Genomic DNA, 21,458 nt, shown 5'->3' with positions numbered 1-21,458 from the left:
TCTGTCTGTATTTAAACTCCCTCGTTCACTTTCTTTCTCCCTCTTGCATGTACATTATAGATTGCCAAATTGTGATGTCATAGCCATTTATTGCCATGGAGACTGGCTCCTAGCAACCTTATGTTTTGACAATCTTGCTCTCAGCCAATCAGATGCAAGGATTTCCATAGCTTATAACACATCGTCAGAAAAAAAAAGAAGAAAGGTCTGACATAGTGCTTCATGAAATGTCCCTAGATCTACACTGCTTGGAAACCCCATTCCCATCTGTGCCTTTGTCCTTAATTTCATTACCGTATCCGATTGATTCTATAGTTTTTCAAGAGTCATCTCTATCAGTAACACAGAAATCAAATATTATGTGAGCGTTGCGGTGCATTCCAATTCAGCCTTAAAATTGCTTATCGAAATACCATTCATTCATTCATAAATTTGCATCAAACTAATCCCCCTCCAAAAAAAAAAAGAAATTAAGAAGAAGAAAAAAGAAAAAAAAACTTTTTTGCTTCAATGGTCTATTTTTATTTCAGATTTCATTGCTTATCATTCATTAACCTTTGTCAAATTGTATTTTTTATATTTCTTTGTCACTGTCTTTTATTTGTGATATTATTTTCCTTTAAATTAAACTTTTTCCTTCGTATTGAGTGGAGATGGGATTCTTTTGTGTGATTATAGGTGTATTTATCTGTTTTAGAATAGAAAAAAAAGAGAGATTAAGTAGAGTTGAGTTTTAAGTCATTGTCGACATTCAGAAGAAGATAACAGGAAATTTGTAGTCACTTTTTCGGCAACAAACCTTAGGGATTGTGTCATTCAGGTGAACTCAAGCTTTTGTTGTTTTTACAACATTTTTGGAAGCATTGTTACTGTGGAATTCTCAGTGGCATGGAAGCATTGCTGATATCTGTTTCTCCATAATAAGTCTTTCAGAACTCGAGAAGCAGCACAGGCAAAACTCGCTATAATGAGGTTGTTTGGACAGGCAGGTTTTTCTGGTCCTAGCCAATACTAATTTTATCTCGACACACATGAACATGCACTCGTGGGACTAACTGCCCTACATATGTGCTACTTCACTGTACTGTATACGCCATATATTTCGCAAATCTAAATTTTTGGGAATTGGGAATTCCCGACAATTTCGCGAGTGGTTAAATTCCCAGTTGTGGAGTCCTGTACTGAACAGGAGCATGTACACGCATACGTCACATTCACATTGGGATCAGAGTCAATATTTTCGCGTGGCTTTAATTTTGCGAATAGCACCTGACTCGCGAAATTCGTGAAAATTAAAACCTCGCAAAATATTGGGCGTATACAGTATATGTCGTTCCTTTGATTTCTGCTTACAAACTATGGAATAGTACTGACAAAAGTGATGAATAGTTCTCAAGTGTCCTGACACTTGGTTATAAAATGTACCCAACCACTAATTTGTTTAGGTAGGTTCAGCAAGCGAGTGTAATCAGTGATCTGACAAGAAATAATTACTGCATACGGCAAATATTTCTTGAGGTTTTTATTTTTGCGAATTTTGCAAGTCAGGTGCCTTTCGCGAAATTAAAGACACGCAAAAATATTGACTCTGATCCCGATGTGAATGTGACGTGCGCGTGTACACTTCTCCGTTCAGTACAGGACTCCACGATCGCGAATCTAACCACTCGCGAAATCGTCGGGAATTCCCGATTCACAAAAATTTAGACTCGCGAAATACATGTATACATATAGCGTATACAGTACATTTGAGGGAGGCAGAGCTACCAAGTCTCGCGCATTCTGCGTGAGACTCAAGCATTTAGGGGCCGTCTCACAATCTCACGCATGGCACCCATTTTTCTCACGCATTGGGTGAAGTCTGCAACTTGGGCCTATTAATAATGAGCATAGCTCAAAGGATTACAGTGATAGTTGCAATTGAAGGTATATTTCCCTTTTGTCTTTCAAAATAAGTGAAAAATGGTCACTTACGGTGTAAGTATGCACCTAATCGCACCATTAAGAGCTAAAAATTGATAAAGCTCCTTACCGTGGGAGGCCACAGGGGGGGAAAACCCCTCCAACACCCTCGCTCGCGTGCACATTCGTGCGCTGAGATGCCGAGCAACGCCGAGTCAGGAAAATCTCACTCATAAAATTTTTTTGAACTTGGCATCCCTGGGGAGGGGGAGAAGGAGCAGAGGAGGAGGAAGATGTGGAAAGGGTTAGAGGTTTCTTCCTTGTGACACTCAAAAAAGTGATTAGCAATGCCAAGGACTTTGGCAAACCTGCAGCAGTTACTCTTTCCATTTCTTGCCAAGAGTTTGCAGTGATAGTGTGCATTTGCATCTAGACAGTAGTAGTACTCTTGTAATTCATAGACCAAAGACAGTCGATCAATACACACCCAAAAACGAGATTATTACAAGTGTGCAGATGCTCTTGACCTAAGTTGCAATGTGTGTGTCACCTTTACAAAGAATCTTTGCTATTTACATTATACTGTAGGCCTATACTTTGTACATCTGCAATAAGGATACTGCTTCCAAAGTATAGGCCTACAGTAAATGTAAATAGCAAAGATTCTTTATGAAGGTGACACACGCATTGCAACTTAGGTCAAGAGCATCTGCACGCTTGTAAAAATCTCGTTTTCTGCAATAAGGATACTGCTTCCTTCGGTCACAGATAGTGTATCAATTTTGTAACACCCCCAGATCCCCACCCCTTGATAGGCAAGCGACATTTACATATAAACTTCAGAACTAATGGCTTGTCTGTATAGACCTGCACAACTCACACTGTTCACTGACTGTAGGAAGACTTCTCCCATCACGAGGTAGCGTTTTAGCCATGAATATTTTGTGCATTTGCAGTTTTATCTGGCCAAAGAATGAAGGAAGATATCAATCTGTATAAAATTTTGCTGGGATAAGAACCATCATTGACTATCAGGGAGAAATCAAGTGGATATAATGCCTGTCTGACAATCAGAGGATCACAGATTCAAATCCCATCAGAGTTGGTGTGCTCTTGATCTTATTATCAAGGCTGTCACTCCAAACACTGAATGATCAGTGGCTATTTATGTCACGTGAAGAGCAATTTGTCAATTAGCTGCAATAAAAACAAGTCAATGGCGGATCATGAATGTGAATAATTATGCAGTAGCCGCTGCTGTAATAAGGGACAAGAACCGTCACTGGCTATTTGGCAGAAGCTGGCTAGTCTTGTGGATATGACGCCTGTCTAGAAATTAGGAGTTCGTGCCACCCAAGTAGGTATGTCCATGATTTTTATCGATAGCTGTTACTCTAAATGTCGATGAAGGGCAATTTCTCAGTCAGTCACAAAGTTTTGCTTTTTTTACTGGGAGATTGTTTTAAGGTGTATCTGTACACAGAAATTTAGTTTTCTGACATTGTAGGTTATTGTACTGGTAATATCCATATGAAATATAAGAGTGCATCATTACTCACATACAGAGATATTGCAATAAATAAAGAGACGTAGAGCAATCTCTAAAATGCCAAAAATTACATGCGCCTTGATCTAAGAGTAGTTGTCTGGCGTTATCGACTGCATTCGATGGCGTAGTTCGATAATTTTCTGTACGATCAGTGTACTACGATACTCTCAAAACAAACGAAAATGTCCACGTATGCAGCTAGGTAGGTGCTGCCGCGCCGTGCCGGGCCTCTGACCAGGCAGTTGCGGCAGCATCTACTCATGCGGATGCATAGTATGGCTCATTGAGGCGATTCCGATAGACAGTATTCGATATAGCTGTGTGCAGATGGAGGCAAACGAAGGAAACGTCCACACACCGATGGTCTACGCGCGGCTACTATTTTCAGATCTGGCTACTATTGCAGCGCGCACTAGTGCGTGCTAATTTATTAAAATTGATATTTCACAGTTTTGGGCATTATTGGTGATGGCATAAAATTTTCTCTAGAGTTCTTAGGACATGCTCTCACACCTCTCAAATTTAAATTTCAGGGGAGAGATGCTCTTTAATGCATTTCTTAGGTTTGAGGGCATGAGATTCTGCTCGCTATGGTAAAGTCTTGTTTCAGACACTTGAGCTGGAGAGAAAGATGCCATTGTAGAATTACATGCCAGTTAATTTGGGACATTGACAAACATGCTATCATTATTCCCAATCTTGCTATAGCGAGTTTTGCCTGTATTTCTGTGCAAAATTATCCACTGTGCTTCACCAAATACGAAATTCCTAGAAAAGGGGCAGTGCAGTTCTGGAGGACTTTGTCAATAGTGTATTTGTTTATCCTGGTCTTGCCAGTATGACATTAGAAGTCTTTTTGAATACACAACATGAATTTTCCTTTTATTGACACACCTACATGTATGATTCTTATGTATGTTGTGTAGGTTCACCTGTATAATAATTCTATGTAGGAGTGTTAAAAGCAAATTATCACACAGGGTATCTCAACAAAACCATGCCATCAGAGAAGCTTTGAGTGAAACTCTCTGACTCACGGCTGGATTGAATTGAAATGATTTGTTGGGGAAAAAAATGATACTATACATTTTATTTTTTGGTCAATGAGTTATTCAGTGATTGATGAGGAAGATCAAATTTGCTTTTTTTTCTTCAGGTCACTTAAAAATGAAATGTAGTGAGGATTTATTTACAGGTCGGCTCATGACAAAATCACTTCATTCAGTTGCATGTGTTCGTGTACAAGATCTCTGAAGCATGTGAAACTTTTGACATTCTAAAATTTCCTTGCTTCATTTCTCACTTTAATGAAGCTTCTACCATCATCATTCATTTTATTTCATTTCCTTTAGACATTGTGAACATACAGCAGCATTCCACTTCATTGCTCCTGTGCACAATTTCATTGTCCAGATTTTGATTCAAAGCAATCGCCCTTTCCTTATCATTCATTGTCACTTTTTGATAGCAAGAAGAAGAAGATGAAGAAAAAGAAGAGCTCATAGATCAGATGATGTTTGAGAGGGAAAAATTGCCACAAATCCCTGAGGCTTAGGGCATGTCGTCGATACGAAACTTGATGCAAGAGGTTGCTACTAAGTGTCCCTCTCCCCCATACAACCACCTACGTCTTGTGGTGCCATGGCAACAAGGGCGTAGAGAGAGGGCGGCTGACAGCCACTTTCGCAGACTCAAATGGCACTTTACTCCAGAGAAGATCTTTGCTCGCATTAAAAAAAGCGCATCTGATTCTGTCAGTGTGGAACAACAGTGGGACTCAAAACGGCTTTAATACGAAAGGGAATGTCCCAACCCATAGTATGTAGATTGATCCACTGAGTAGTCAGTTTTCCTGTGCAGGGAGAGCATATTTGGTGAAAGGTTCAGAAATTTGCAAGTACCATGGCAACCAGTAGAAATGTTATAAGCAAATTAGCTGTTACCATGATTAGTTGCTCTTCTCTTCTTCAAGGCATTATTGTGAGGAAGTGTCTTAGGCCTTGTGGATCTGTTTTGCGGTCCATCACCATGAGCTTGGTCCATGGACTGTCATTTATTCTAATTGTGGATCATGTCCATTTGCCATGCCAGCCAAGAGATTCTTTGATTTTTTTGTAGATTTCTGTGAGAAAGTGGCTAGTGGAAATATTAAGTATCAATTAATGTGGCTCTCTTGTGCAAAAAAGGCTGTCCATTGTTTTCAGTTTTGATAACCGCACAAAGTAAAAGTTGAATAAGAAATCATTTTTTTTTTTTTTTTTGGGGGGGGAGAGAGTCTCTGATCAAGAATATACTGTTACAAATACTTCTTGCTCTTGCTCTCTCTAAAAGCTGTAACAAGCTACATCATTCATGGCAATTGAAATGTTGTCATGCTTTGCTTCTTCTGTATGATATCTTGACTTAATAGTGATAATTTTCAGTTTTCCTCTCATATTTGTCACTCTCTTGCCTTCTAAAGATGTCAGATTTTGTTGTTGTTGATGTGCAGAATCATATTCGTGTTGTTAGATATGCCTGCATCGATGTGTACTGTATACGCCAAATATTTTGCGAGGTTTTTATTTTCCTGAATTTAGTGTTTCAGGTACTATTTGTGAATTTTAAAAAACATGCAAAAATATAGCTCTTGTTCAGACCTGAATGTTATGTGTGCACATACATTTTTCTTTTCAGTACCGTCGTTTCCAGTCGCAAAATAAAACCACTCGCGAAATTGTCCAGTAATCCTGATTCGCGAAAAAATTAGATTCGCTAGATATATGGCGTATAGTAACTGTTCCCTTGCACTAGATTCAGACCTCAAGTGCATTTGTGCATCATGAAGCTGTGCCAAACATTTTTGTACTTTCATTTGTGTTAAAACGTTTCTCAGTGCACTTCCCTCGTCAATGTTTTTGTTTCACATGTCACTGCTCTCACTCTGCTTGTAACATTCATAAATTCTGTAATTGTTCTGTCTAATCTGTCCACCCTTGTCTGCTGTTTGTAACATTAGCGCAGTATTGTTATCTTTACTCACTTTGAGGACATAGCAATTGGAGAAACTATCATGCTGTAGGCTGCACTGAAGTAAAAACTCTAGAATGATTTAAAAGTGCTTTCCACCCCATTTTCAAGTTGGCCTCAGTCAAAACAGTAAATGTAGAAAATAGAGGTGTAGAATTTTCATCATTCATTGAACCTGATACAAGGAAATTTTGGGATTGAAAAGTTTTAGATGTTTTTGCTAAATGGTTGATTATAAGTACATTTGCATATTGATAGTTACAAAGTAGCAACCACATATGAATATGCAAATTAGATGAGATGATGATGTCATGACCTCTACAGTCCCTCATTTGATTTCTTGATATGACATGAAATGAGTGAGAAACACTATTCTGTGCTCTAGATTCTTGTGTTTTGCAATAGGGAGCTTTAGATTTTCACAATGCGGATGGTGAGGGAAAAAAAAAACCAGCCTATTTTTGTGCATGCGCAATACCGCTCATCAAAATCGATCTCGCGTCGTCTGAGTTTTCATGATGGTTCTGCGCCATTTTAGAATCCTCTCAAATTCACGATGTAGAAGGCTAGGTGATGCAATGATCATATCGGGGCACCATTTGACTTTGTACAAGTTGCATCTTCGCGAAATCTAAAGCGACTTTGCAACACAACGCAGGGAGGGAGAACAGGCCAACACAATCGTCACCTTTTAACATCCATGTCACAAATCTAAAGCTCCCTAATAGTCTGACAATGATGACTGATAGTGAAAGACAGGGTTGCATTTGTTAAACTTACCAAACTGAAAGCATTAATTTGATGTTGTTCGATGCACAAACTAATTGCAATTTTTTGTCTAATTTGCATATATAATTTGCTGTTTACCAAAATTACTCTTTGTGAAAACTTTTGAATTCCATAAATCTCTTTACTTAATGACTGATCTCAGTGAAACTTCTGCCATCTTATTCATCTGATTTCACTTTATTTCAACAAAAAATGAACATGAACACGGAGTGGAATGGGACTTAACTCTTTGTGAGCTGTGGTATTCTGAGACAGCAACGCATTCATGAGCACTTTTAGAAAAGAATTCTGTTTTTGCAAGTTATCTAACTTTTCATAGAAGTGTATTAGCTGAAAATGCAATACAACAAAATTATAGAAAAAAAATTCCAAGTTTTGCTCGTAATGTAAATATAAATCACAAAGTTATGGCTTTGATACTTTCATTGTCTTTTGGCATTTGTGCAATTTATCGATCGTTTGTTGGCGGTTGTGCGTTTGAGCAAAATGTGCACAGTTTGCAAGCCTTTGATGGAAGTTGGGCATGCAAACCTGGCACACGAAGAGTTAATATCAAAGTGAAATGAGAAGGATGTTGAGGAAGGTTTGTTTTGAGAAGTCATCTAATGTTGAGTTTGACCTGCATCTTGATAAAGCTGACTTTGTTTTGTAAGGCTAATATTGCCTGCCTAATACCCAGCATTCATGGTGTGTGTTGACTGTTTAATAACATAAAGGTAATATTGCATGATCTTAAAAAAAAAGATTTAAGTCTCATTGTTGCTGCAAATCAAGTTTCATTGTTGCTGTTGCTGTTGTTGTTGTTTTCTTATCAAGTAGCGAACTTCAATTGCAAACAAGGTCTCATAAGGTGCATTTACATGTCTGTGCTTGAGCTATCATTCATACTAAAATGTTTGAGAAAAAAACAAAACAAAGATAAAGGCACGACGTATACAATATGTGTGTTTGTCTATACAAGCTTTTCCAGAGATCTCATAAATTTCTTTTTAAATTCCAAGCTACTACATGTTGAGAGCCTACATGTGTCATGCAAAGTTTTATTAGTACTTATGTTGTGTGTAACAGAAGTAGTATTTGTATCAACCTTCTCCATGTGCAAACAATTCTCAGTGTAGCCAATGCGCAGAAAACTTGTGTGCAGGCTGAAGAGCCCTGTTACAGATGCACTGTGGGATTCCTTGGTTCCATTGTCACTTCTGGTTGTCTCGCCCATGTCGCAGTTCCCGTACGATTCAATGGAGTTATTTGTCTGCTTTTCCATTGTTACTCCCTTTTCCTTGGCTATAATTCAGCTAAGTTATAAGAGTTGAAAGTTTCTAAATTTTGCTGATAATGCAGTCACTAGAGTCATGGTTCACTACTGCAAGGCTGCAATGTGTGCAGGTCACATGATGGAAAGCGAAGAAATCTTCAACAAAAAATACCCCTAGATAAAGACAGAATGTGACCTAAGTGCATATGAAGCCACAACTGGGGCAAGTTTGTCCCCTGAGCTATCCCATAATGCATCTAAAACGTTGCTCTGCGCATGGCACCTAGGTATTGGCAATACCGAGAATTGTATGTTTGGACTTCTGACGTTATTGATCAGTAGAGGTTACATTTTAATGTATGTTGTAGAAAGGCCATATGTATGTGGTCACTTTCATTGTACCTTGTGTTTGGCTGCAGGCAGGCAGTGAGGTGTGCAATTCATTGTTACCTACGTTAAGAAAACAACGACTAAACAAAAGAATGATATTCTTGCCTTTGTAGTATTAGCTAGCATTTCATCTTAGTGTATTGTTCAGAAAGAAGGGCTGTAAGTCTCCTCTATTTATATCATGTTCATATTAATACTGGCTGAAAGCAAAAACCTTGTATGTGTATCATACACATAATCACTGCTTGCATTTTGTGGGAACAAAGTAGTATTTATCCTGATAGATTAATCAGTTCCTTGTTTCAGTATCAAAGTGACTAAGGAAAAATAAAGAATCATGCAAGAATCTGAGAGATATTGAAGCAGTAGCTACATCGTACTATACAAACTTGGAAGCAGACAGAATTGACTCTTGTTGAGTGCTATTGTTGTTAAAAAAAGATTGAAAAAAGACATTGCTGTCTGGATATGAATGAATTATATAGTGTACAAGATGTAGCATTGTGTATATCACAGAATATCATGTTCAATTGCAAGGGAAAATTTATCATGGCTGAAACATCATTTACTTTTCGACACTCCAGCATATTTTATGTACCATATCTAATAGATTGTGCAGTTGTTTGTTGAGGATTAATTTAAGATGAGAGATGGAAGAAAGATCTGTGTAGGGTTTTGTTATTATAGTGCAATCAAACAGCTTTACAGTGGTCTCTACTTCTTTTTTCTTTCTATATTCTGAAATAAACCAGCTTTCTCAGATTAATACCCTGCTATCTGCTCAAATAACATTCTTCCTGGCTTTGCCAAAGAAATTACGTTGCTGTCTTCCAGAAAGTATGTTGTGTGACATATTCACATTGTATAACTACTAGCAGTACATCTATATTTCATCTTGTGCACAAAGTTACCTACTTGCGATTTGATATTCTTACCATGCTAATGCCTGAAGTTAGACCGTTTTAAATGCTGTCTTGTGATTGGCTAACATGCTTTGGGTTATTTAATAGTCCTGAGAGATTAAGACCCTGCTCCAGTATTTGCACTTCCATCCAACCAATTCTCTTTTAATGTTTTGTTGAATTATTAAGAGAAGTCTCTTAGTGCTGCCAGTAGTTACTATATCACTGTTTACATCATTGCACATTACTATAACAATGTGATAGGCATTTATTATTGATGAGTATCTGATATGATATGATATGATGTGATATTATGTGAAATGATAAGCACTTGATGTGGGGATATGCCAATTGAAAGCAATGAAAGACTTGTGTGAAAAAATATCTGTTTACTCTTTGTGTGAAACTATACAGTTACAGCAATGAAAAACAAATGAACGGTATGGTGATCTTACGGAAATGTTTCCAGAATTCTTACACCACGTTGCCTGCCTGGTTGAAGGGTCCTAATGCTAGCAAGTTCTAAGGCTTGCTAGGACCCTTCTGCTTGGCAGGTAGTGATCATTTTGTTACCTTCTCAGAACTTGCTATTCAGGCACTATATTTGGTCTAATTTCTTTGCTTTAATGAATTTCAAACTCTGACAACCGGGTGATAACAAAACAAATACCGGTATGGCAATGCAGAGAAACTACATGTACATGTTCATGCTTGCTTTGTCCCAACGGATAGTAAAGCGCATAATTAGCTGTAAGATCACTCATGCCAACGGCAACATTGCAAATTATCTCAACCATCTGCATACACAGTACATTAATTTACACAATGATACGTATAATACTGACGATACTGTAGTAGTGGATTATTTTTTTTTTTTTATGCTTGGCCAGGTGAGATGAATTTTGTGTGCTTTTAATTCATCCACATAATCGAAACGTTAATAGTGTATTATATAACATGCAAAAAAGTTTGCATACTCTTATTCTTTCACTAGATTTTTATTTTGTCATGCAAAATGTGCAAAAGTTTCCACACAGTGAAAATTTCCACTTTTACAATCAAGTGGTCTGAATTGTGAATGTTGAATGTTGATTGACGATATCTTCCTTCGTGTTGACTAATACTTGCGCTTTAGTACTTGTATACATTGTCCTTTATTTAGTGGTCACAATCCATGTAACTGAAACTGCAATGCAATAAAGAGAAATCACATACAATGTATATCCCGTTGTGTCATGTGCCAGTCTGTTTTTCTTGTTGTTTTGTCTATGTATCTAATCAAACTTCATATATCACATGTTTGTGTTTTGACTATGAGAAATGTAGAGCCCCATTTCATAAAAGATGTTGGATAACAACTCTTTCTACCATAGCAACAGCCAATCATGAAGCTGGATTCTTGTTGTTATCGTAACACTTGTCATTTCATCAAGAGTTGCTATCACAGCAACTTTTTTATGAAATATGGCCTAGGTGTTTCTGTAAAAAACTAATCCATAAAAATGTCATGATTTGGACTTGGTAATAACATCAGTAAATAAAAAATTCTGCAGAGGCATATTTGATTATGGATTTTGTGTGAACGCTGTATCTCTGGTCAAAGATGGTTAAACTTTCCAAAAATTTTCCCATATGCACTTGACTTTCTTCTAGGAAGGAACATTTATTAGATTTGACAGTCAGGATATCAATCAATAAAAGAAAAGGAGAAGTCATTTTTTTAGAACAAAGGTCATAGATTGTGCTGGAGTATGTCAGTTTTTATCCACTTTTCAAACTGCATGATTGATTTTGTTTGATATGATTTCCCGTCATGTCGTGTATTAGGTTGTTCAGAGATTGCACAGTGATCAGAATATTTGGTTTCAGCTAGTGCGATTGCACATGTGAGAAATGGTAATTCTGTGAAGATGGGATCTGTAAACAGTAAATGTGATCAAATAACTGAGAAGGTGGAAGCTCATAGCGAACTTGACTGTAGATCCTTTTGTCATCAAATGATTCAAAGGGTTGTAGCTTACAGAGAATATTTACCAGGAAAGTCTCTTCTCTTTGTAATAACGTACCTCAAGATCCCAGAGGGCGCCAGAGGTGCTATAATAGATGTTTGCTTACCATAACATCCCTTTAGTAGAACAGCATCACCACTGAAGAGGCTACCCTGGAAAAACAGAAGACCATCTTATTTTCATTATTATCTTCTTCTTTTTTTAGTACTCCAGGTGTAATAATTCTACAGAAGAAATTGTACAGTTAGTGTTTAAATGGTTTTTAAAACTTGGCCTAGGTATGCTGCGTAAAGCATCAATACACCAAATACAATAAAGGGCAAAATGTGTCGAAATCAGTAGTCTCTATACTTTGGCTAAAATTATCAATTACATCCATATAACTGAAACTATGGATGTCCAGTGGACATTTAAAGACATATAAGGAGACAGGTAGACTATTTTTCAGATGAAGTTATATGGGTGCAGGGTCCAAGTGCAGGTTAAAGATCACTGAACTTTTGGTTATGAATGTAATCTACTGAAATCCTCTATAGGATTATGATTCCATCAGGAGAGCATAGATATTTTAGTAAATAACTCATTCATGCAAATCATAATGAAACTGTTACTGTTCTGATGTGAATTTTCCCTATTTACTCTGACCTCTGATGCTCTCGTGATAGAATCATAATCCTAGAGGATTTCAGTAGATTACATTCATAACCCAAAGTTCAGTGCTCTATAACCTGCACTTTCCTCTATTTACTCTGACCGTCTGCTTTCATACGAAGCAACTTTCTCTATAATCATGATCTCCTGTTTGTTTCCCATATCTCTTTAATTTGTTCAGGCCATAAACTCGGCTTGCCTGTCGCTGAACCAGATTGCGTTTGAGTGTCTGCATCTCTGCATGAAGTATAAGCTGAGCCAGTCCCTGCCGCTGGCAATCAAACAGACGGCAGAGGTCTGTGTAAATCAATTTTTTTTTTTAAAACAACATTCTTTCTTATGTTAGTAAACAATGTAACATGCAATGTCTAGGCTGTCACCTATAGATAGGAGACATAAGGTACAGACAAAACATGTAACAGACTTGTGTCACTGTATCATAAATAGATGTTACAAAATATCTAATTATATTAATGATAATAAATTACATTCATATTGCTCTTTGTACCGATGTTTCTAAAGCAATACACTCAGCAGCAATTACAGACATATCTGTATATAATGCAGTATATTTCACGGTGTTTCAATAGTCAGTAATCTCACATATTGACTGATGCAAAGTTCACAACTCGTGATATTATTTCTTCCCATAATACAAATGCTCTGTATGTCCTGTCCAAGGTTAGAAATTACTAGTTTTTCTCCTGAAGTGGGATAGGCTCATCTCATTGATACTATTTCCATTTCATCACTGTGGTTCCTAATCTAATCCAAACCCTCTTGAAATTGTCCTACAAAAGTCAATATATGGAATATTGCATGCTCTCACAAAATATATGGCACATCAGCAGTACACCAAGGACTGTAAGCCATACACAATTTTGATTGCATGGGACATTGGACCATACCGTTTTCTAGCCTGTGTAGGGCACATTGAATGGACTGACAGGGACTTATCATACAGTGCACTCCCACTATAACATAGTCCTTGGGATCATTGGTTTTCTTTTGTGATATCAAAATTTTTGTTATAGGCGAACAGTATAGATGATAATTTTGGGACCTGAATTTTTACTTCATTGTAAAGAATTTTGTTATAGTCCTGTTCATTGTAAAAGGAGTGCACTGTAATCACACTTCATGTTCCTTTTCTGTGCACAAACACAGTGAATGCCCAAACATTTACTGTCAGATTCAGAGGGGAGCCCCATTAACATGGTTTAATTTGTAAATGATTGTGGTAGCATAATATTGTGCTGTATTTGCGAGTGAGAGTAGCCCCGGTAATGCTGTATCATGGAGATGGTAATATGACATGACAGTGTGTCTAACCTGCATTGCTCTCCCACCAGGCCTGTGAGGCAGACCTGGAGAAGAAGATCACGTTGGATGGAGAGGACTGGGCAGAGCACAAGAGACAACTTGATGCCTTTGTGAGACTCCAGATTAAGGTGAACCTCTAGATTAAGGATAACCTCTAGATTAAGGTGAATCTCTAGATTAAAGTGAATGTCTAGATTAAGGTGAACCTCTTTGGCCTTATTCTGCAGGAGGTTTTCTCCATAAATTATCAATTACTTCTGCCAAGGAAGGAGGTTATGTTTTCATCGGCATTGGTTATTTGTTTGTCTGTTTGCAAAATAACTCAAAAAGTTGTGAATTGATTTGAATGAGACTTGCAGGAAAAGCTGATAATGACACAAGGAACAGATGATTAGATTTTGGTGGTGATCAGGAATTTTTACAGATTTTTGAAGGATTTGTGTATTTTTTAGCAGTTAAGGTCAATGGACTTGGGGGTTCAAGCTGCACATATTTTGGGTTTGCATACGTGCTCTCAAGGGCATGCTCTAGCTGCTCTGGCGAAATGCTGTGTTGGAAGCTGGAAGCCGATGACGTAACAATAGGCTTCTATATTGGGAAATTGGGTGATTTTAAGCATGCGTGTATAATGGGTGGAAATGAGCTGCTTGGCGGAGTTCTGCGCTCTGTGAGTGCTTTTCTAGCAGTGGCGGATCCGGAGGGGGGCGCACCAGGCCCGCGCCCCCTCTTTATTTGTTGTTAAAACAAAACCCAGAAGTAGCACCAGAAATATTGTTTGCCCCCCCCCCCCCCCCCCCCCTTTACGGAATACATGGATCCGCCCCTGTCTAGTTCATCATATTTTCATAAAGAATATGAAAACCTAGAGCTATGCCTTAGGAATCTTTTCCCCCTATTCAAGTGCATGTACAACATAAGGTATCGAAATGATTGTTCTCTAGAACCTCCCTGAATTTGCGTTTGTGTTTGTGTTGGCAGCCTGCATGCGGACAGTGATAATTCCCTGGATTCAGAGATGCAAACTGTTACATTTTTTCAGTATTTTGTCTATTTTTTTTTTTGGCCAAATTCAGAGATGCAAACTGTTACATTTTTTCAGTATTTTGTCTATTTTTTTTTTTGGCCAAAAATACTTGAGGTTCCATGAAAAGTACTTATTCTATTACTATATGTCTATTGAAGTAAAGGTAATTAATCAAAATACTGTTTTTTCACCAAAGATATACCTATGAGGCCTTTACTCAATGCCATGTTATTTTACTGTTTTCTTTGTGATAGGGAGATGCAGAGAACAATATCAAGCCACGCCCTTACATCCGCCCATCTCGCCGGATGACTAAGAGGGGTGGGGCGGTCTACGTGGAGTTTTTCCTCAACCAGCGGGTTGAGGAGGTGGCCACAAAGATTCGGATTCAGCTGGTTGGCAGGACGGCTGACCGCAGCTTCCGACGGACAAAGGAATCCCTTGAGGGACTCCTGACCGACCTCAAAGAACCGAAACCTGGAGATGGAGACTACTGAGGCATGCATCATCTCTCCAACTGGGGTGACTGGTGTCAACAATGGGTCAGTGGGTTTTGTAATTAAAATTCTAATCAGAGTAAAATCAGGTTCATTGTATCAGTACTATATAAATGTGTAGTCCAAGTGTTTGGAGTGCTACCTTTTTCTTGGCATTGACCGGGTGATCAATATTATGACTTGATGTATACTCTGAACTCTACAGATGTTAAGATATTTCTTCTGCAGAGCAGATAAGAAGAGGTTTGTCTAAGTGATGCCCTTTGCCCAAACTCTGAGACTGCTGGGTCATGTTTTTTATGGCATTTTGTTTCGAGATGTCACAGCATGTACAGCTGTATTTGTACCTGTTGCAGTAGATATTAATTGGTATGATAACTGCACACAGTTCATTGTCATGTCCACATACTGGGTTTTATATAGATTGCTTTGTACAGGTCAGTACCACTGACTGTTTAAGTAGGAGCCACAACTTAGTATACAAATAGTGAATGGTCACAAGTGTGATGGTACAAGATTTCGCACGAGGTGAAAGATAGAGGTGCTCTATTCAACGAGGCAAAGCCGAGTTGAATAGTGCGCCTCATCTTTCATCAAGTGCAAAATCTTGTTCCATTGCACGAGTAAAGACCATATACACTATTTGTTTTATACAACACCTCGAACGTCCAGATGTGGTCCACACAGATTCTTGAATTTAGCACAGAAATGGCATCCATTTTCCGTGAAAGATGAATGATTAGCCACAGAGTCAGTCACTGTGTAAGTACGTGAAACTGATCGATTGAAATTGTTTACAAAAATGAGTGACAAAAGTACAGGCTTGTAAGCGCACTGGTAATTATTGAGTGCACGTGGCAAATGTTTGTTAATTGTGACATCAGAGCCGTGCGATGGAACAAAAACTTAAAGTCAATCGTGACTTTAACACGGGAGTCAATGGAAGTGGGTGACGTCAGCCATGCGCTATCCATTTTTGCTATAAAAAAGATTGCATGGCTGACAGCCACAGCTTGCGATGGAACTTCTAACCAAATGTCACGTAATGGGTAATCGACCAATCGGATAGCTACATTCTTTTTAGGTGTTGTTTAAAATAGGATGATTAGCTTGTTTCCTAATTCTTTGCGATTAGTGGGGGCCACTGTACTAGGAATTGCAGTACTTAAGATTTGCCAGTGTAGTCAATCTTTCTTAAAGGGGCATAGTCCCGGTAGTGTAGAGGGCGCTGTTGATGATACTGCCGATCACCGTCAGCATTGATACGAAGATTACCGAAGTTGAGCTGTCATCAAGAGTAAAGTGCGTAGGTGTTGCTAAGTAACGTTGCCTTCGTTGTCTTCTCTGCGCATCGCGCAGTCTGTAGTAATGCCAGGGTGCATGCATATGTGCTTGTTATTATGACATCACAAAAGAAGTTTGCTAGAGCTGTCATCCCCCTCAGCCGAATCATGAGTCGAACTGTGATCGGACCACTGAGTACAGTGAATCGGACTTCTTCGGACTTGGGGAAGTGGGCCAAAGCGTAAGCGCCAAAGAGGAGTCGATAGCGTAGGTCTCTATAGGAAACTTGCGCCGTGTGCCCGCGTACGCATTTGACTAAAACACCGGGACCATGCACCTTTAACAAAAGTCCTGTATTTGTCTGTTTTATAAGAAAGAGTGATGATAATCAAGCAGCATTCACATAGTGTGAAAAACATTCCAGAAATGTTCATCTGAGTAGTGAATTGTATTTATGTATTCAGTCATGACATTTTTTAATGTGTACAGTTGTATGTAGAACTTTGCCTGTATTTTTTTTTTTTTGATTCAGTGGGTTGTCACCATACTGAGAAGTGCATCTGTCTTGAGTAGACTTTGTTAATTGATTTGTCTATGGTGTTTGTCAAATGTCATACAGTATGCCATTTGAATTATGGAAACAGAGTATGTAGGGTAATTCAAGAAATTGCCAAGCCTGCAACGTATAAATCTATCATTGCACACACACCCAGTGTGTCCTTGCTTACCCTTTGGTATGCATACTGTGTGCAGTGACCATAATTTTGTTACAGAATGTAGTTGCGTCCATTCCAAAGATTTGTATGAATGTTACACACATGAAACTTTTTTGTCAAGCTACAGATAGTTCAATTTGTACCTGAAGCAATATTATTGTACAAGATGTGTTTTGTAATAATGTGAGCATGCATCAGGCATACAATTTGGGATTAGATCTGTCTCAGTTACACATATTGAATAGATTCATTGAGACAAATTCCTTGTTTTAAGTGTGTACAAATCGCATTTAATCCTCCCCCACGGTCTGGTCAAAAGATTGTACATTAATACCAAGTCTTGGATATCAGTACTTGAATAGCTGTCATTTTGTAATATATAGTATAGGATTTTTTTTTTTACAATGTGCCTGTGTGCAATGCACAAATAATGTTTTATTTATATTTTTCTTTGAATACTGAAATATTTTACTACTTAATTTGACTGATATTTCGAACAATCTCAGTGTATTACGTAAGTAAACAAGATACAGCCAAATTTGGTTGATGACCAATAATTAAGCCACAAAACAACTTGTGGTTGTACAAAATGGGTTAATCACAGTACAGAGCTGCTAAGTCTTTATGATTTGGCAGGAAGCTCCCTGAAAACTGGAACATCTCTTCATGTCCTGATCAGAGAATCATAAAAAAAAAGTCTTCCTGATTTTGGGAATTGTTTTGCCTTTTGAGATGCATGCAGTACACAAGTATCAACCTGATTGCACTTTGAAATCTACCTGATTTGAATGTGATAATGTTGGCAGTTCTGATGTCATTGTACTGTAAAGCGAGGAATGTTCGCATGCATTTTGAATTTTGCAAGAGCCAAGATTCACGAAAATTAAAATGCACACAAAAGTTCTTATCGACACTATCTGCATTGAATATTAAAGGCAACTCAGGAAAAATTTCATGCCGCGAAAAAGGCCGTCAGCTCCAATTTGTGAAAATATTGTGCTGTACAGTATTTTACAAAGGAATGTAATATTCAGTGGTAAAGTATCCTTATGAATATTATCAGGTCTTCATTAGGTTGTACGTGTTGACTGTTCTGTTCATGAAAAGCCCAATTACCCGAAGTGAATGGAGTTGCCTCTTGCCAACACTGCTCATGCAAGGTACAAATACCTTCCTTGATATAAAAAAAAAAAAAAATCTTTGAAGGTTTCTGTGGCAGTAGAACATTGTGTGGTAAAAGGCACAACGATGCACCGTATACTATTCTTTCTTGGGCCCCCGAAAAGGGCCTAAAATCTCTTGATACAATTTGATGATGACATGGTATGGTGGTTGTATCCATGAAACTCATAACAGACAAGTTTCATTCACAAAGTTTTTTTTTTCTCGAAGCTTATTTGTAACCAAGGTCAACAAGACTGTAATATTTCATTGTGATGCAATAAAATCCGAGTTCAAGGTTAAATTACCTTAAATGCAGTTTTGGCCTCAGAAATTGTATATGTATATGGTGATAATGTATTAAACAAAGCATTTCTATCTGTATTTCATATTTCCTAGCAGAAATCAGTTCCCCCTACAATGGCTTTAATCAAGGGACTGCTTCAAAAATTCCAGCACAGCTAAATTATCATCGAGTTGTTTCATTTTCCTGATTGACTATTAAAATTCTTAAGGGTTAAACCTGATTGAACATGTCTATCCAAATGATGATTTCTCATCATAGTTGGCATTAAATCTGCTAAAGAAAATGCTAAATACATATGTATACAAAATTTTATCGATGAATAAATGTTCAATTTGCATATACTTCTCTGCTTCCTGAGATTTTCAGTGTCTTGCAATATTAATGTACAAGCCCACTCCATCAAGAAAACTACTACGCCACCAAAATTTTTTGCAAAGTATGTCAATAAATTTGTAACTTTTTGTGCCGGAAATTAGCAGTTAAATTTGTTTCAAGGATGGATGAAAAGGACTGGATGAGTGCCTGAGAGTGAGTGTTGCGAGTTTGTTGAGGTTTATTTATGAGTAGATATGTCCAACTTCCTATTCTTACTATGATAAAACTTAAATATTTGACTCATACATAAAAAAAGGACTTTTAATGTTTTTTAGTGTGGAGCCCTGATGTGTGAGGAATGAGGAACAGTAAGAACAAAATAATTCCAAAGCTATGCACCATTTTCTCGTTCCTTATATGATATATATATGTATGTGTGTGTTTGTGTTTGTCTGTGTATGTGTATGTGTGTTTAAGGGGTAGGGCCTATTGCTGTTTAAAGGAATGGGGCATAGTCTTACACATATGCTTGCACTGGGACATTGAGAAGTTGATGTAATATTAGCTTTGCACTGACTATTTCTCATTACGTCTAGATGAATCTTTAGAATATAATAGTCAACAACAGGCAATTTTGGACACGACAAACATTTAAACGCAAATGCTCTTACTGTACGGCTTCATTGTTTTCTTCGTGTGTGTTTTTTTTAATTTGATGACATGGTATATAAATGATGCATCATATCTTTACAAACTCAGTTGCATACATTTGCCCTTTCCCTCCTCTCTAAAGTACTACCAGTACTATTAAGAATAGTACTTGACATAGCTAAATAAACTCTTGCAAATACATTAACTCGATATCCCAGAAGCTTTGAAGACAGACCAAAATACCCGTAGAATGAAAAATCCTCCCTATGTTAGTGCCTCGCGTTCGGCAAAATGATATCGTATTTACAAAATCCAAGCTTGGAGCCGATCCAGGCAGAAAAACAAAACAATGGCGAGTTCATCAAGAAATTGTTGCATTAATGATGATTATGCTGGTTCAAATTTGTTACTTAATTCTGTTCACTGTCAAACAATAATTCTTAATATCTATAAAACCAACTAAGCCATGGAAATCAACTGATGCAGTGTTAAGTATCAGACATATAAATGAATAACAACACAACAGTTCCATTTCAGTGTTACATTGATTTTCAGTAATCACAGCATCAAATACAGTGAGATGCCTCTGGTTTTCACCGACTTGTACTGGTAACACTTTGCATACACTTCGAGTTCTGTATCTCCAAACGATTTTATCACGGAAATAATTTATGAATTGAATTGTATTGAGTTGGAATGGCATACACGTCAGAAATTCATAATCAAGAGGAGAAATATTTCATGAGATAGTAGTTGCTGTGCTGCAGAATCTCCCCTATCTGTAAGTGGCTTCTTGAATAAGATTAGACGATTTCTTCATGTCTTGACACGAGAATAGTTTTTAATAAAAACATTCCTAATCTGGGAGTTAATTTCCTTTTTTTTTTAAAAATGGATGGAAAGCACACAAGCGTCTTTCTGAGTAATCTATGGAGCCGCCCGTGCAGACTGCTGTTTTGGCCTACAGATTTGCAGGAGGATATCAGAGGGGGTGTTGAATCCACAAATGTAGAAACGCTCATTAATGTAGAAGAACATTAACCAAAATCAACCACAAACGTTGAATATTTTCGACCACAACGAACATTGCCCACTAATGTCGAAAGACCCACTAATGCAGTAAAATGTAGAAAAATATTGAGGTTTATTGCTGTTTTAACACAAACAAACAAACAAAACACGTGAATTTTTTTCTTTTTTTTTAATAACTACATTAGTGGATGTTACGCATGTGTTTCTACATTAATTTTGAGGTTAATACTAGCGCCCACAAATCTAAAAAACGCCACCAAAATAGTGAAAAATACAAATCAAAGAGAAAAAAAAACCCACACGAATTAGTGTGTTGCTTGTTTGCTTGCTTTAATATCTCTCCCATTTCCAGTTAACTTTCATTGCATGCTTTAGAGAAAGAAGTGCCAACAAACTTACGTAAATGATGGTGAACCGTGACTGTAATCACGCATATCTATTCCATATCAATTGCATGAAATCCCATCATAGAATTTATTATTTCCCACTTTTTATAAAGAATGGCATGTCCCCCATCACGCACACACGCACAATTACACTGTCAGGCAGCACACCAACACGTTGCACGCATAATTATGTACGCATCCCCACTCGTACCCCCCCCCCCACCCATACACACACACACACACACACACACACACATGAACGCACTTGTATACTGCAATCTTTTTTGCGGCAGACGACAGGTTACA

General features: G+C 37.7%; 1 protein-coding gene across 1 annotated transcript in view; it reads left to right on the top strand.

The window, feature by feature from the left end:
• The window catches only part of LOC139737180 (uncharacterized), a 32,308-nt gene extending 16,381 nt beyond the window's left edge, over positions 1-15,927 (top strand). The window contains exons 12-14 of the mRNA XM_071647858.1: positions 12,638-12,751; positions 13,809-13,907; positions 15,058-15,927. Coding sequence (XP_071503959.1) covers positions 12,638-12,751; positions 13,809-13,907; positions 15,058-15,300 — 456 coding nt within the window. The 3' untranslated portion in view covers positions 15,301-15,927. The remainder of the gene's footprint in view (positions 1-12,637; positions 12,752-13,808; positions 13,908-15,057) is intronic.
• The last annotated feature ends 5,531 nt before the right edge of the window (positions 15,928-21,458 follow it).

The sequence above is a fragment of the Diadema antillarum genome, unplaced genomic scaffold, assembly GCF_040938485.1.
Source record: "Diadema antillarum isolate AM-2024a unplaced genomic scaffold, OU_Dant_1.0 seq00000684_RagTag, whole genome shotgun sequence".
NCBI classification, from domain to species: domain Eukaryota; kingdom Metazoa; phylum Echinodermata; class Echinoidea; order Diadematoida; family Diadematidae; genus Diadema; species Diadema antillarum.
The sequence above is the reverse complement of the archived record's forward strand: the minus strand, read 5'-3'. Positions and strand labels throughout refer to the sequence as shown.